The sequence below is a fragment of the Chiloscyllium plagiosum genome, chromosome 13, assembly GCF_004010195.1.
Source record: "Chiloscyllium plagiosum isolate BGI_BamShark_2017 chromosome 13, ASM401019v2, whole genome shotgun sequence".
Lineage (NCBI taxonomy): Eukaryota > Metazoa > Chordata > Chondrichthyes > Orectolobiformes > Hemiscylliidae > Chiloscyllium > Chiloscyllium plagiosum.
Window position 1 is genome coordinate 82,257,918 of NC_057722.1, and position 17,326 is coordinate 82,275,243.

General features: G+C 41.9%; 1 protein-coding gene across 6 annotated transcripts in view; it reads right to left on the reverse strand.

Annotated features, from left to right (window-relative positions):
• Window positions 1-2,512: 2,512 nt before the first annotated feature.
• Window positions 2,513-17,326, reverse strand: part of LOC122556248 (EEF1A lysine methyltransferase 3-like) — a 53,655-nt gene continuing 38,841 nt past the window's right edge. For 5 of the 6 annotated variants that reach the window (XM_043702871.1, XM_043702870.1, XM_043702868.1 and 2 more), the window contains 3 exons: window positions 7,131-7,436; window positions 4,646-4,757; window positions 2,513-3,498 (listed from right to left, as the gene is read on the reverse strand). In XM_043702871.1, coding sequence (XP_043558806.1) covers window positions 3,092-3,498; window positions 4,646-4,757; window positions 7,131-7,274 — 663 coding nt within the window. In that variant the 5' untranslated portion in view covers window positions 7,275-7,436 and the 3' untranslated portion in view covers window positions 2,513-3,091. Of the gene's footprint in view, window positions 3,499-4,645; window positions 4,758-7,130; window positions 7,538-17,326 lie in introns of those variants that run through there. The other variant, XM_043702869.1, reaches the window with a different exon arrangement.

Genomic DNA, 17,326 nt, shown 5'->3' on the forward strand with positions numbered 1-17,326 from the left:
AGCATAGAACCAGTGCGCTAACATGTGCAGACTCCATATCCCCTGGTAAAAACAATGACTGCAGTTGCTGGAAACCAGATTCTGGATCAGTGGTGCTGGAATAGCACAGCAATTCAGGCAGCATCCGAGGACAGGCAAAATCGACGTTTCAGGAATAAAGGCAGAGAGCCTGAAGCGTGGAGAGATAAGCTAGAGGAGGGTGGGGGTGGGGAGAGAGTGGCATAGAGTACAATAGGTCAGTGGGGAAGGAGATGAAGGTGATAGGTCAGGGAGGAGAGGGTGGAGTGGATAGGTGGAAAAGGAGCTAGGCAGGTCGGACAAGTCTGGACAAGTCATGGGGACAGTGCTGAGCTGGAAGTTTGGAATTAGGTTGAGGTGGGGGAAGGGGAAATGAGGAAAGTGTTGAAATCCACATTGATGCCCTGTGGTTGAAGTGTTCCGAGGCGGAAGATGAGGCGTTCTTCCTCCAGGCGTCTGGTGGTGAGGGAGCGGCGGTGGAGGAGGCCCAGCACCTCCATATCCTCGGCAGAGTGGGAGGGGGAGTTGAAATGTTGGGCCATGGGGCGGTGTGGTTGATTGGTGCGGGTGTCTCGGAGATGTTCCCTAAAGCGCTCTGCTAGGAGACGCCCAGTCTCCCCAATGTAGAGGAGACCGCATCGGGAGCAACGGATACAATAGATGATATTAGTGGATGTGCAGGTAAAACTGTTTGATATCAGTCTTATAATGGTGGTGTCATCAGCTAATTTGTGGAGCAACGGATACAATAGATGATATTAGTGGATGTGCAGGTAAAACTGTTTGATATCAGTCTTATAATGGTGGTGTCATCAGCTAATTTGTTGATGGAGTTTGGACAGAATTTGGTCACACAGTCATGAGTGTACAGGGAGTACAGTAGGTGGCTGAGTACACATCCTTGCAGGGCACCGGTGTTGAGGATTATCACGGAGGAGGGGCGATTGTCTGTCTTCACTGATTGCGGTCTGTGCGTCAGAAAGCTGGGAATCCATTTGCAGAGGGTGGAGCCAAGATCTAGGTCTCAGAGTTTGGAGATTAGTTTGTCAGCTTGGAGATGGACTGGTCAGATAGACAGATCAGTGTGAAATAGACTTCAATCCAGATAAATTTGAGGAAATGCACTTGGGAGAACAAACAAGGGAGTACACGATGAATGTAGGGACCAGGGGAAGCATTGAGGATCAAAGTATTGTGGGCGGCACGGTGGCACAGTGGTTAGCACTGCTGCCTCACAGCGCCAGAGGGAAATGCACTTGGGAGAACAAACAAGGGAGTACACGATGAATGTAGGGACCAGGGGAAGCATTGAGGATCAAAGGGACTTTGGTGTGCATGTACCCTGGTCTCTTAAAGTTCTGGGACAGGAACATTAAGTGATTAAGAATGCATAGGGATATTTATCTTTATTAATCAAGGCATATAGTTTACAAACCTGGAGGTGATGCTGGAATTGTGTAAACTGTTGCTTAGGCAACAACTAGAGAACTGTGTGCAGTTCTGGCATCAACATTATAGAGCTGTGAAACAACTGGAGAGGGTGCGGAGGAGATTTGCCAGGATGTTGTCTGGACTGGAAAGTTCCATGAAGAAAGTTCAGACTGACTGGGGTTGTTTTCCCTGGAGCAGAGGAGATTGAGAGGGGACAGGATTGAGAAGCATAAAATGATGAGGAACATTGACAGGGCAGACAGGAAGAAACTTTTCCCCTTGATGGAAGGATCAATGATCAGGGGTGTATATCTAAGGTAAAGGGCAGGAAGTTTAAAAGGGATGTATGGGAAACCTTTTTCACCCAGAGAGTGGTGGAAATCTGGGACTCACTACCTGTAAGGGTGGGAGAGGCAGAAACCCTCATCACATTGAAGAAGTATTTAGATATACACTTGTGATGTCAAGATCAGAGTGGTGCTGGAAAAGCACAGCAGGTTAGGCAGCATCCGAGGAGCAGGAAAATCAATGTTTCAGGCAAAAGCCCTTCATCATCCCGAAACGTCGATTTTCCCGCTCCTCGGATGCTGTCTGACCTCCTGTGCTTTTCCAGCACCACTCTAATCTTGACTCTAATCTCCAGCATCTGCAGTACCCACATCCGCACTTGTGATGGCAAGGCATACAGGGTATGAGCCATGTGCTGGGAAATGGGATTAGAATAGTTCGGTGCTAGTTTCTGACCAGTGCAGACGTGATGGGATGAAAGATTTTTCTTTGTGACGTAGATATCGGTGATTCTCTGACTATGCAATGGATGCAGAATATTAAATAATTTTAAACCAGAGCTAGAGAGAATTCTAACCACCAAGGGGATGAAAGGTTCTGAGGAATATGCAGGAATGTGGAGTTCAGGCAAAAATCAGATTAGTCATGATTTTTCAAATGGGGTAGGAGGCTTGATGGACCAAAGGACAACGTTGTTTGTTGTCATGTGCTCATGTTTGCTCCTCATTCATCACTTTTCAGGAGAAAAGAACACCAGACTTTTCAGTTTCTCTTTCATACCTTTTAATAATCTTTTTATTGGAATCATCTGAGCAAACCTCTTTTACATCTTCATCTGCCTCTTTTCTTTTATGACATGGAGACCAGAAGTTGTTGATTCCTTCACTCTATTTTTAATTAATTAGCTTTAATAATTGCTGCACAGCTTTGTAATAACTGATGCATACAAGTCAATAAACTCCAATTTCAAAGTCAGCAATTAATTAGCTGATCTCCGCCAGAGCAACAGGACTGGATCAGTATTCCTGGTGGAAAAATAAGAATCAGCAAATATTCCCAATAGATTCATATCTTGTGACATCTGACAATGCTGACATAGAATGAGGGCAGTACTAAGTGTGGTTAATTCCCACTCACTCTCACGGCTTAATTCCACACGTGATGAAGGGCCTTTGGTCAGGTAAAGAATCTGAGGAGGGTTGGAAAGTCATCCAAAATACAAACAAGAGAAACAATGGCATAAGACATCAGAACAGTATTTTTTAAGACTGAGCATTCGAGAGATAATGATTGAAAACTATCATCAAGGTCACCAAGAGACACTTTACATAAAATGTACACCTGCCTCTCTGTGTTAACAGCTAATCCCCAGAGCATGGACCTTTTTGGTCACTTTATACACATTGATGTCATTTTCTTCATTTCTGTCAACAATTTGGCAATTAAAATGTTCAGGTAGAATGTCTTCGTAGAATTTGTTAATCTGAAAGTCCTGCCACATTTTTGAAGAAAGATAAATGATGGTTCTTTCACTACTGAGATGTTGTAAAGTCTTTATTAGTAAGGGATAGGTCTTTGGAAAATAGACAATTTCTCCACCAAAGATGAAATCGTAGTCACGAGGAAACTGAATGTGATCATGACCCCAGGATAGGGCACGGATATTTACCCGATCTCTACAGGACGGTGAGATGCTGGCAACAACATTATGTTCAATTTGCTTCAAAACATTTGGTTGGTCTGTAATTGTCACATTTCCTCCTGAAAAATAATTGTATGTCTCAGTTCAGAATTTGATTCACACCACAATCAGATGCAAAATCATGGTCATGGAAAGGAGAGGAAATTAATCTTCTTAAAGATATTTTGAATATATGGGCAAATGCCATTTCAAATATATACTGATCCATGAACTTTACAATAAAAATCATTGAGCATCTTGCATTTAGTTACAAACCCATATATCTAGGTTTTAACCTATACATCTTGTCAGAGACAGATATTGATCTCAGTGCTGGCTGGCATGCAGATGTATTGTAGGGGAATGCATTAGCAGAATATCCACTGAATAAAGACTTGCCTATGGGAATGCTGGGGGGAAGGTATGTTTCCAAAACAAATATTTAGTTTGGAAGGAAGCCGCAGGTTAAGCTTTAGCCTGTAATTGTACTTATTTAATCATTTTTCCATATCATCCAATAAGTTATTTTTAAAATTCATTCATGAGTTGCAAGTGTCATTGGCCAAGCCCTGTTCCTAGTTTCTGTGTAAGAGATGGACCAACTGAAAAGAGCAAGGGTGAGCCTTGGAAGAAAGTTTGAAATAAAAATAGTTGTGAGGAAGGGTCTTATCTTCAAAAATCAATAAGTACAATCAATTTCAGCAGAGCTGAGAAACAATATGGAGGAAAACCATTGGTGGAAGCTTCTTGTAAGCCCCAAAATATTGTTGAAACAGAGAGTAATTAAGTCAGGAAAGTAAAGGCACATGTAACAAGTAATACTTTTCATATGAACTGGACAAACCAAATTTATAGAATTAGTGTGAAGAACAAGTTTGTGGAATGTGTGCAGGATGCTTCTCTAGATCAGTTAAACAACAACTACAGACAATGTGGAGAAGTAACTATCTTGCATTGAAAGTATTCATCCCTACCTCTAGCCTTTCCTTAAAGCAACTATGTGACAAATGAGTTGTAATATTAAGGTAATATTAAAGTAAACTAGAAGAATTTTAACAGAATGGAAACATACCGATGAAGTGACTCACACTGTTTAGGTATATCCTTTAACCATGAAAAGATCCAAATACACATTGTTCTTCATGCTCATCATTGCTTACATTTCATTTACATTTGCAAAGTTATGCTTCTTGTGGCTTTTGGTTTCCTGTGAACTTTATAACTTACCTAGCAGAACTGCTAAGATTCCTAATATTCCAGTTCCTGCACCCAGTTCGATCACCTTCATGCCATTAAAGATTATCCTCTGTTTTTCAATATACTCACACAGAGCAAGACCCTGAAAAATAAGTCCATGTTTAATTAGAATTGGGTTGAATTCCAAAGCTGAGGTGAAATGTTGTGGAATCAATGTTCAATAGAAGGGAAACATATGAGACTTGTTTCACACCTCAGTACATACAGACAGAATTAGCTGAAATTTTAGCTATTTGGAGTCTACCAAGCCTCTCTTTAGCCAGTTCAAATGGGCAAATACATAGTCTGCCCATTAACACAATCTCAAGTGGTCTATCTTTCATGGAGAATAGATAAATGAACAGATCCCAGTTGACTCTGACCTCTCCAGTACTGCACTTCAGAATCTGCCCCTGCACTATCCACCTCCCAACTAAGGAATTACATTATGTGTTAATGTTGGAGTCTGGAAAAATGTGTTTCTTTTACATTTCCTATCCACCTGGAGCCAGAGAGGCAGGCTGAGAATCCTGACTATGGACAGAATGCAGGGACTTTAACAAATCCAACAGAATCTGATCTAAAAGGTAAATGGACAGTCAGTCACTGGAGGCATTAGTTCTTGATTGGGAAAGAACACTTATTGTTACACTCTATGTTCACAGCATATATGAACATACATAATTATATAGATGTGCTATATATACTGTACATATATTTCCATTGACAAACTCACATTCTTGTTTCCCCAGCCACCATTGGCAATCTCACTTGGTACTTGATGTTGAACATTCAATGCTTGGAGAATAACAGAGAGGTTGGTGTTGGTGTGTTCTACGGTGCACCTTCTTTCTCAATGGGGAACAATTTGTGCTTTTCAGACAGGAATCTGGCTACAGGATTTCCTTCAGTATTGAGGACAAATCTCACCAGAGTATTTATTCAATCCATGATCTTGAACCTTGGTGATCAAGGTCCAAAAGGCAGGAGTTACTTTAGACTCAATGAATGAAAGTCTAATAAAAGCTGAGACATCCTTTCAAAACATGCCATGGCAAAATGCTTAGTGAAAGTGCTGATAATTTTAAGTAGCAGATTTTACAAGCACAAAAAACACTGACTTAAGATCAGCAAGCTGCTGAGCTGGACAGTTTTTAATCCTATCCATATTGTTCAGCTGACACAGAATAATTCAACCAGCTTGGAAAATTCTTGGAAACTGCCTGTTGGCTGCTCCATGTCCAATGCCGAACATCTACTTCCTTTCTTAAGTTTCCTTCAATTTTCCAAGCCCTTAAAGACAAGCCCCTCTCGAGTATTCCCATGATTCGAGGTAGTAAATGTAGGCTAGTTATTTAGTGAATGAAGTATCACATTATAAACTGATTCTGACCTTGAAGTCACATGGACTGCAGATTATGTAATGAAATGTAATCAAAGTGTTTACAATTTAGACAGACTGGGATAAGATTGATTTAAACAAACTGTCTTCAGTAGTTCAGAGCTTCAGAATGAGTGACTGATGTCAAACAGAAGGTGGGAGAGACTTCTTCACACAGTGAGGCAGTGGAATTCACTTACAGGATTATAATTAAGACAGAACTTATCAGCATTCAAGCTAATTGCATATGTACATGAAAGAAAAGCAGCTGAAGAGATATACAAACAGAGTAGTCAATGAATCAGAATCAAACTTGTCAAAAGTTAAATGCCAACACGGACTGATTCAATCGGATGACCTGCTCTGTGCTGCCATTCTCTATAATTCCACTTACTGAGCACCACGGTTCAGTAACTAATCAGAAACCCTCACCTGATTTCCCTTTTATTTGTCAGAGGTGTCAATAGCAATCATTTTATCCCAATTAACATTCCAAATGAGATCAATTTACTTCGCATAAAATGGATGTTAAACCTGAATTGAAGAGAAAATGAAGATCTCTGCAATATATTTCATGGTGATGGTTGAAATTTGGTACATGTATAAAATTAGACAACAACCCACACTGCCCTAACTTAGCAAAGCCAACTTACAAAGTCGTTCCATATCAGGACTAGCAGCATTCTGTGAGATAATTCCCTTTCTAACCCAAAATACTAATCTCCTTCTCAGACAGAAAACTTGTTCTACCAGGTAGCCTTAATTGTATGTACCAAAGTTCCGACGAAATACAGCTGCCCTGCTGGTAGTGTGTGGGATACCTGAAAGTTTCTGAAAACACCACAACTCTCTGTGCAATATAACCAAAGGTTACATCAGTCAATATACTTCACTCAACTTTATTCTGAAAGAAGGAAATAAAAGAAGATTGAAATAAAAAGAACTGTCACTAATTTTGTATCACTGTTTAAGGTGCAATGTTCTTTGCAAAATCCTGTAAATATGGATCGCTGTTGTAGAAAGAGTTTCTTGAAGCATACACTGAAGTTGATTGCTGGTTTTGTTTATACACAAACAGCAGGTCACTATACTTACAGCTTCCCATATGAAACCAGATGTCCCAATCTGGGCATTTGAGCTCTGACTGATCCATAAATGTTGTCCACAAAACTCATAGCTTCTCTCCAAAATGTACTCAATCTCAGAATTAGCGTAATTGTTTTGTAGCTTGGTTTCCATTTTCCTAATTGATATCCAACAATGTTTCCTTGATCTCCAGTGGCTTCCTCCTGATCTCTGAACAGATTCCAAATTCCTGGTGTGAGATCTGGATCTTAATAATTTCAGATTCGCGTGGTTAAAGCTTTTCCTTTGTTAAAACAGATGTGTTTTTTGGAAAATCTGCAATATATGTTAGCATGGACATTCAATACAAAGCACAATTATCTAACTTCCAAACAAATGAAATAGGCCAAAGAATTATACAATAATTTAAAATTAGCTTAAATAATTGATCTGATCATAAGGAATAAAGGATTATGGAGATAAGGCAGGAACAGGATACTGATTAAGAACGATCAGCCATGATCATATTGAATGGTGGTGTAGGCTCAAAGGGCAGAATGAGGTAAGCTTTTGCCCGAAACGTCGATGTTGCCTGTCCTCGGATGCTGCCTGAACTGCTGTGCTCTTCCAGCTCCACTAATCCAGAATCAAAGGGCAGAATGGCCTACTCCTGCACCTATTGTCTATTGTCTATTGAACATCAGCAGTGTGTAAAATCTGGCAGCACCATTTTGGTAAGAATGCCTCTTATACGACCTCCCAGAGAAAAGTATGCACCATGTCAAGAAAATTCGACAGAAATATAATCATCTTTCCTGTTAACATTCATACTTCATCCTTTTCAAATACTCTTCAAATCCACTTTTAAATAATAATGCAACTTCACTTGGGACCAACTTTCCTGTCCCCTCTCTCTGCCTTGGCATTGCACAGGAGAAGTACATCCTATCCACACATTTTTGCAAAATAAATACAGAACACACAGGATACATACAAGGTGTGGAATGGGAAAGCTTGAAATATACTCTCCATTTTATTTCTTCCCAAGTTCACATAATGGTCCGTCGTGCTCCATTCCACTCAATTACTTGCTGTAATAAATGCTTATTGTTTCATAGAGTCATAGAGATGTACAGTATGGAAACAGAAGTTTACAGACATTATTCAGTTATCCTAACATTGTTACAAAATGAAATATAATAATTCATAACTTACAGTCAAAGGAGTCACTGTTCCCAACAGTGAATTCTCAAACCCCAGGCATACAAACCTATGAGGAGGCAATCAGTCCAACATGCCTCTCAGCCTCTTTACAACATCAATGTCAGGACATTCCCCTATTTAAAGCATTTGTGTAGCCTTGAGAAAAAGACAATGCTACAAATTATTTTCAATAACTCAAGCTGCAAAATGGAAAATAAATTATTTCCTTACTTTAGCTCAGAACAACAGGACAATTCAGCATTTCTTCCAACTCCCTGATTAAAGCAAAATCCTGTAAATGCACTAAATCTAAAAGAAATCAGAAAAGTTCTGGAGAACCTCAACAGGTCTGGTAGCCTCTGTCAAGAGAGAAATTATTTAACTCAAATATGATCCTTTGTCAGAACCCCCAAAATTAGCTTTATTTTATTCTTTTAGGGCAGCACAATGGCTCAGTGGTTAGTGCTGCTACCTCACAGCACCAGGGAACGAGGTTCAGATTAGATTAGATTCCCTACAGTATGGAAACAGGCCCTTCGGCCCAACAAATCCACACTGACATTCCGAAGAGTAACCCACCCAGACCCATTCTCCTATCCTATATTTACCCCTGAATAATGAACCTAACATTATGGGCAATTTAGCTTGGCCAATTCATCTGACCTGCATATCATTTGGATTAGAACATAGAACATAGAACATAGAACAGTACAGCACAGAACAGGCCCTTCAGCCCACGATGTTGTGCCGACCACTGATCCTCATGTATGCACCCTCCAATGAGAAAAGTCCGAGCTCAGTCAACCTCTCCTTATAAGATAAGCCCTCCAGTCCAGGCAGGATCCTGGTAAACCTCCTCTGAACCCTCTCCAAAGCATCCACATCTTTCCTATAATAGGGCGACCAGAACGGGACGCAGTATTCCAAGTGCGGTCTAACCAAAGTTTTATAGAGCTGCAACAAGGTCTCACGACTCTTAAACTCAATCCTCCTGTTAATGAAAGCCAAAACACCATATGCTTTCTTAACAACCCTGTCCACTTGGGTGGCCTTTTTTAGGGATCTATGTACCTGCACACCAAGATCCCTCTGTTCCTCCACACTGCCAAGAATCCTATCCTTAATCCCGTACTCAGCTTTCAGATTCGACCTTCCAAAATGCATCACTTCACATTTATCCAGGTTGAACTCCATCTGCCACCTCTCAGCCCATCTCTGCATCCTGTCAATGTCCCGCTGCAGCCTACAACAGTCCTCTATACTGTCAATGACACCTACAACCTTTGTATCGTCTGCAAACTTGCTAACCCACCCTTCAATCTCCTCATCCAAGTCATTAATAAAAATTACAAACAGTAGAGGCCCATGAACAGAGCCCTGTGGAACACCACTCACCACAGACTTCCAGGCAGAATATTTTCCTTCCACTACCCTCACCACAGACTTCCAGGCAGAATATTTTCCTTCCACTACCACTCGCTGTCTTCTGTCGACCAGTCAATTCTGTATCCAAACAGCTAAATTTCCCTGCATCCCATTCCTCCTGAATGAGCCTACCATGGGGAACCTTATCAAATGCCTTACTGAAGTCAATATACACCACTCGACCCTCATCAACTTTGCAACCCACACAGACATGGGGAGAATGTGCAAACTCCACCCATCAGTCACCCGATGCTGGAATCGAACCTGGGTTCCTGATGCTGTGAGGCAGCAATGCTAACCACTGAGCCACTGTGCCACCCACTGATTCAATTCCACCCTTGGGTGACTGTCTTTGTGGAGTTTTCATGTCCTCCCTGTGACTGCATGGATTTCCTCCAGGTGCTCTGGTTTCCTCCCATGGTCCAAAGATGTGCAAGTTAGGTGGATTGGCTATGGGAAATGCAGGGTTATAGGTAGGGTCTGACTGAGATACTTTTAGGGAGTTTGCATGGAGTTGTTGGGCCAAATAGCCTGTTACCACACTGTAGGGATTCTATTCTATTCTTTGATTTTTTTCAGAGGTTTTGACTGACTTCTGTTTTACAGGTCATTACATTGTAAGTTTCAGATCTTAATGTCCTTGCAACATCTGATTCAATAACAGTTGCCCCATAACATGTTGTGCAAGGCATTTAAATCCCTGGAGCAACCTGATGATGATGTCAGAGAGCTAATCCTCACTGGGCATAAATAGCACACTATGGGAGGAGTTGGATAGAATGATAGAAATTGGATAGTCAGATAGTCAGTGAAGCATGTTAGACATAGATTGAAGCATATGCTAACATGCATGGGGAATATAATGACAAGTCTTAGGCAGTATAATTAAAGTAACAGATTGTTTGTGGGCGGCACAGTGGCTCAGTGGTTAGAGACACGGCACAGAGACCCGGGTTCAATTCCCGCCTCAGGTGACTGACTGTGTGGAGTTTGCACATTCTCCCCGTGTCTGCGTGGGTTTCCTCCGGGTGCTCTGGTTTCCTCCCACAGTCCAAAGATGTGCAGGTCAGGTGAATTGGCCATGCTAATTTGCCCGTCGTGTTAGGTAAGGGGTAAATGTAGGGGTATGGGTGGGTTGCGTTTTGGCGGGTCGGTGTGGACTTGTTGGGCCGAAGGGCCTGTTTCCACACTGTAAGTAATCTAATCTAATCAAACTTAGAGCTTAGTATATCACTGATTACCACATAATAACTTTTAGTATTATTTTCCTTTTCGTTCATGGAATGTGGGCATTGCTGGCTGTTCTCATATTTATTGCCCATTTGCAGTTGTTCAGAGGTCAGTTAAAAGTCAGCCATATTGTTGTAGGTTTGGAGTCACTTATAGGACTGACCAGATAAGGACATCAGATTTTCTTCCCTGACAGAGCATTCGTGAACTCAGTGGGTTTCTACCACAGTTGACAGTGGTCTCCATCAGGTTAGCTTTTCAATTTCAGGTTTCATTTTGTAGAACTGAACTCAAGTTCACAATCTGCCGGAATGGAATTTGAACTGAAGCCCCCAGAACATTAGGCTGAGGATTGCTGGCACCACTAGCTCAGTAACATTGCCACTATGCTACCACTTCCCCTAGGTGTGACAACAAACAGTGTTGTGAACAATCCAAGCCTGAAGCTAGTTCCTGACATAGTGTCCTCATCAGTCAGTCTGTCAGGGACCTAAACTCATAGATATACATAGAACATAGAACATTACAATGCAGAACAGGCCCTTTGGCCCTCGATGTTGTGCCAACCTGTCATACCAATCTGAAGCCCATCTAACCTACATTATTCCATGTATGTCCATATGCTTGTCCAATGAAGATTAAAATGTGGACTTAAATTCATACAGATTAAAAAAACAACAATGTTTTTCAAGCAGAAATGCAAAGCATTTTTCTCAGGCAGCTCTTTGTTGGCTGGCACAGAACAGCCAACTGAAAAGATAGGATTGATCAAATCTAGATTCTCAGCTCATTTCCAACTACTTTAGAATCACAGAATAGCATTTCCACCTAAACTAATTTCATGTTGAAGGACGTTCAATATTTATTTAGGTTATAGTGCAAAATGAAGAAATTCTACTCGAGTGCACATTTTAAACTGAGCATAATTTACTGAAGATTGGTACAATTGCTGTAAGACCATACAATAAGACATAGGAGCAGAAATTAGGCCATTCATCTAACTGAGTCTGCTCCATCATTCAATCATGGCTGATAAATTTCTCACCCCCATTATCCCACTTTCTCCCCGTAACCCTTAATCCCCTTGATACTCGAGAACCTATCGATCTCTGTCTTAAACATACTCAATAACCTGACCTCTCCAGCCTTCTGTGGCAATGAATTCCATTGATTCATGACTCACTGGCTGACGAAGTTTCTACCTATCTCCATTCTAAAAGGTCTTCCCTTTACTCTAAGGCTGTTCCCTTGGGTCCGAGTCTCACCTACTAATGGAAACATCTTCCCAACATCCTCTCTGTCCAGGTCATTCAGTATTCTGAAGTTTCAATTAGATACCTCCCTCATTCTTCTAAACTCCATTCAGTATAGACCCAAAGTCCTCAAACATTCCTCATATGTTAAGTTTTTCATTCCTGGGACCTTTCTCATGAACCTCCTCTGAACACGCTCCAGGGCCAGTACATCCTTACTGAGATATGGGTTACAAAACTGGGCACAATATTCCAAATGTGGTCTGACCAAACCCTTCTGGAGCCTCAGAATCACATCCCTGCTTTTATATTTAAGTCCTCTCAAAATAAAGACCATCACTGCATTTGCCTTCCTAACTACTGACTCAACCTGCAAGTTTACCTTGAGAGAATCCTGGACTAGAATTTACAAGTCTCTTTGCACTTCAGACTGCTGAATTTTCTCCACATTTAGAAAATAGTCCATGCCTCTATTCTTCCTACCAAAGTGCATGACCTCACACTTTCCCACATTGTACTCCATCTGCCACTTCTTGGCTCATTCTCCTAACCTGTCCAAATCCTTCTGCAGCCTCCTCGCCCTCTCAATGCTACCTATCCCTTTACCTATCTCTGTATCATCTGCAAACTTAGCCAGAATGCCCCCAGTTCCTTCATCCAGATCATTAATGTATAAGTGAAAAGTTGTGGTCACCATTTGTCACTAGCTGCCATTCTGAGAAGGACCCCTTTATCCCCACTGTTTGCTTTCTGACAGACAGCCAAGTTTCTATCCATACTAGTACCTTGCCTCTGACACCATGAGCCCTTATCTTACTCAACAGCCTCCTGTGCAGCTCCTTGTCAAAGCCCTTCTTTTAGTCCAGGTAGATGACACCCATTGGCTCTCCTTGGACCAAATAGAAATTCATGAGATTTTTAGTTTAAATTCCATTCAGTGAAACTCCAGTTTATGTAAGAGAATTGGGCTCTGCCCATGAACTGGACATGACCTCAAGGATGAATTGGTCACACTTGGAGTTTGTATTAACTGCCATGGCTGACAAGGGAAGTCAGGGTCAGCATCAAATCAAAAGTAAAAACATGCAATTTGGTGAAGATTGCTGGGACGTCTTTAAAAATCCGAAGAGGATAACTAAAAAAGCAATAACAGGACAGAAGATGAAATAAAAGGGGAAGCTAGCTAGTAACTTAGAAGAAGGTTGCAAGAGTTTTTTTTCCAATATCCACAATGTAAGTGGACATTGAATTACTGGTAAATGAGGCTGGACAAATAGTAATGGGGAACAAAGGAATAGCAGAAGAACTGAATAGGTACTTTGTATCAGTTTTCACAGAGAAAATCAGCAGCAAAGCAGATCTTGAAGAGTATCTGGGGCAGAGGTGACCAGTGGCCATCACTAAGGAAAAGGTGCTGGGGAAGCTGAAAGGTCTGAAGGTGGATAAATCACCCGGACCAGATGGACGAATTCTGAAGTAGATAGCTCAGGAGATTGTAGAGTCACTGGTGGTGATCTTTCAGGAATCACTAGAGGTAGGGAGAGTCCCAGAGGACTGGAAAATGGCTCATGTAACACATCTGTTTAAGAAAGGAGGGAGACAGAGAAAGGAAACTATAGGCCAGGATGAGATTGCAGAGTTCTTGGAGGTGCTTGGTAAAATAGGGCAGAGTTAGCATGGCTTCATCAAGGGGAGGTCAAGACTGACAAATCTGTTTGAATTGTTTCAGGAACTAATGGACAAATTATAGCCAGTGGGTGTGATCTATTTGGATTTCCAGAAGGCCATTGACAAGGTGCAACACAGGAGGCTGCTAAATAAGAGCCCCTGGTGTTAGGGGCAAGGTATTGGCATGGGTAGAGGATTGGCTGACTGGCAGTAGGTAGAGAGTGGGGATAAAGAGGTCTTTTCCAGGATGGCAGCTGGTGACTAGTGGAATTCAGCAGGGGTCAGCGTTGGGGCCATAACAATTCTCATTATACACTAACGATCTGGACGAAGGAACTGAGGGCATTGTTGCTGAGTTTGCAGATGGCACAAAAGATTGTTGGAGGGTAGGTAGTGTTGAGGAAGTAGGGAAGCTGCAGAAAGATGTGGACAGGCTAGGAGAATGGGCAAAGAGGTTTTCAGATGAAATAGAGTGTGGGAAAGTATGAGGTTATGCATTTTGGTAGGAAGAATAGAGGCGTAGACTATTTTCTAAATGGGGAAAGTTTTAGACATCTGAAGCAAAAAGAGACTTGAACATCTTAGCTCAGGATTATCTTCAGGTTAACATATAGGTTTATTTGGTAGTTTGGAAGGCCAATATAATATTAGCATTCATTTCAAGACAGCTAGGATACAAGAGAACGATGTACTGCTGAGACTGCCTTAGGCTCTGTTCTGACTGCATCTGGAATATTGTGGGTAATTTTGGGTTCTGTATTGAAGGAAGAATATACTGGCATTGGAGGGGGTCCAGAGGAGGTTTACAAGAATGATCCTGGGGATGAAGGGCTATGTCATATGAGGAATGGTTGAGGATTCTTCATCTGTACTCAATGGAGTTTAGAAGGATGAGGGAGGGTCTAATCCAAATTGAGAGGCCTGGATAGAATGGGTGTGAAGAAGCTGTTTTCACTAGTAGGACAGACTTGGATCCAAGGACACGGCCTCAAAGTGAAGCGACAACCCGTTAGAACTGAGATAAGGAGGAATTTTGTCAGTCAAAGGGTGGGGAATCTGTGGAACTCATCAACGCAGAAGACTGTAGAGGCTAAGTCATTGAGTATATTTAAGATAGAGTTTGATAGGTTCTTGATTAATAAGGGGATAAAGTGCTACAGAGAGAAGGCAAGAGAATGGAGTTGAGAAACATATCAGCTATGAATGAATGGTGGAACAGACTTGATGGATTGAATGGCCTAAGTCTGCTCATATATCTCATGGTCTTTTTTTCAAAGAAGCACATTATTATATTATAGCACATTTTCAAAGTAGTTAATTGATTGTAAAGCACAATGAAATAAAAACAGAACATGATGAAGAAACCCAAAAGGTCTGGTACCATCTGTAGAGAGACAAACAAAATTTACGTTTTGAGTCCATGGTCAGACTGGAGGCCTGTGACCAGTGGAGTGCCACGAGATCAGTGCTGGGCCCACTACTTTTTGTCATTTACATAAATGATTTGGATGCGAGCATAAGAGGTACAGTTAGTAAGTTTGCAGATTGACGCTAAAATTGGAGATGTAGTGGACAGCAAAGAAGGTTACCTCAGATTACAGCAGGATCTTGACCAGATGGGCCAATGGGCTGAGAAGTGGCAGATGGAGTCTAATTCAGATAAATGCGAGGTGCTGCATATTGGGAAAGCAAATCTTAGTGGAATTATACACTTAATGGTGAGGTCCTAGGGAATGTTGCTGAACAACTTGGAGTGCAGTTCATAGCTCCTTGAAAGTGGAGTTGCAGGTAGATGGGATAGTGAAGAAAACGTTTGGTATGCTTTCCTTTATTGGTCAGAGTATTGAGTACAGGAGTTGGGAGGTTATGTTGCGGCTGTACAGGACATTGGTTAGGCCACTGTTGGAATATTGCATGCAATTCTGGTCTCCTTCCTTTTGGAAAGATGTTGTGAAACTTGAAAAGGTTCAGAAAAGATTTACAAAAGAGACCCAAGAGGCAACTCTTTCACACAGAGGGTGGTACGTGTATGGAATGAAGAAGTGGAGGTAGCTGGTACAATTGCAACATTTAAAAGGCATTTGGATGGGTATATGAATAGGAAGGGTTTGGAGGGATACGAGCCGCATGCTGGTAGATGGGACTAGATTGGGTTGGGATATCTGGTCGGCATGGACGTGTTGGACCGTGCCGTATATCTCTATGACGCTATGACCATGCTGTATATCTCTGACTGACTCGATCTATCCTGTCTATACCTGACATATGCCTCCTTCCTTTTCTTAACCAAACCCTCAATTTCTTTAGTCAGCCAGCATTCCATATACCTCCCAGCCTTTCCTTTCACCCTGACAGGAATATACTTTCTCTGGACTCTCATTATCTCATTTCTGAAGGCTTCCCACTTTCCAGCCATCCCTTTACCTGCGAACTTCTGCACCCAATCAGCTTTTGCAAGTTATAGAGTCTTAGAGTCATAGAGATGTACAGCATGGTAACAGACCCTTCGGTCCAACTAGTCCATGCCGACCAAAAATCCCAACCCAATCTAGTCCATTTGCCAGCACCTGGCCCCTTGTACCAGCCTCCACCACTTCCTCTGGCAGCTCATTCCATACACATACCACCCTCTGCATGAAAAAGTTGCCCCTTAGGTCTCTTTTATATCTTTCCCCTCTCACCCTAAACCTAACCCCTCTAGTTCTGGACACCCCACCCCAGGGAAAAGACTTTGTCTATTTATCCTATCCATGCCCCTCATAATTTTGTAAATCTCTATAAGGTCACCCCTCAGCCTCCGATGCTCCAGGGAAGACAGCCCCAGCCTGTTCAGCCTCTCCCTATAGCTCAAATCCTCCAACCCTGGCAACATCCTTGTAAATCTTTGCTGAACCCTTTCAAGTTTCACAACATCTTTCCGATAGGAAGGAGACCAGAATTGCACGCAATATTCCAACAGTGGCCTAACCAATGTCCTGTACAGCCGCAACATGACACCCTCACTCCTGTACTCAATACTCTGACCAATAAAGGAAAGCATACCAAATGCCTTCTTCACTATCCTATCTACCTGAGACTCCACTTTCAAGGAGCTATGAACCTGCCCTATGGGAGTTCTTGCCTAATACCATCAAAATTGGCCTTCCTCCAATTTAAAACTTCAAGTTTTAGATCTGGTCTATCCTTTTCCATCACTATTTTAAACCTAACAGAATTATGGTCACTGGCCCCAAAGTGCTTCCCCACTGACACCTCAGTCACCTGTCTTGCCTTATTTCCCAAGAGCAGGTCAAGGTTTGCACCTTCTCTGGTAGGTACATCGACATACTGAATCAGAAAATTTTCTTGTACTCACTTAACAAATTCCCCTCCATCTAAATCCTTAGCACTATGGCAGTCCCAGTCTATGTTTGCAAAGTTAAAATCCCCTACCATAACCACCCTATT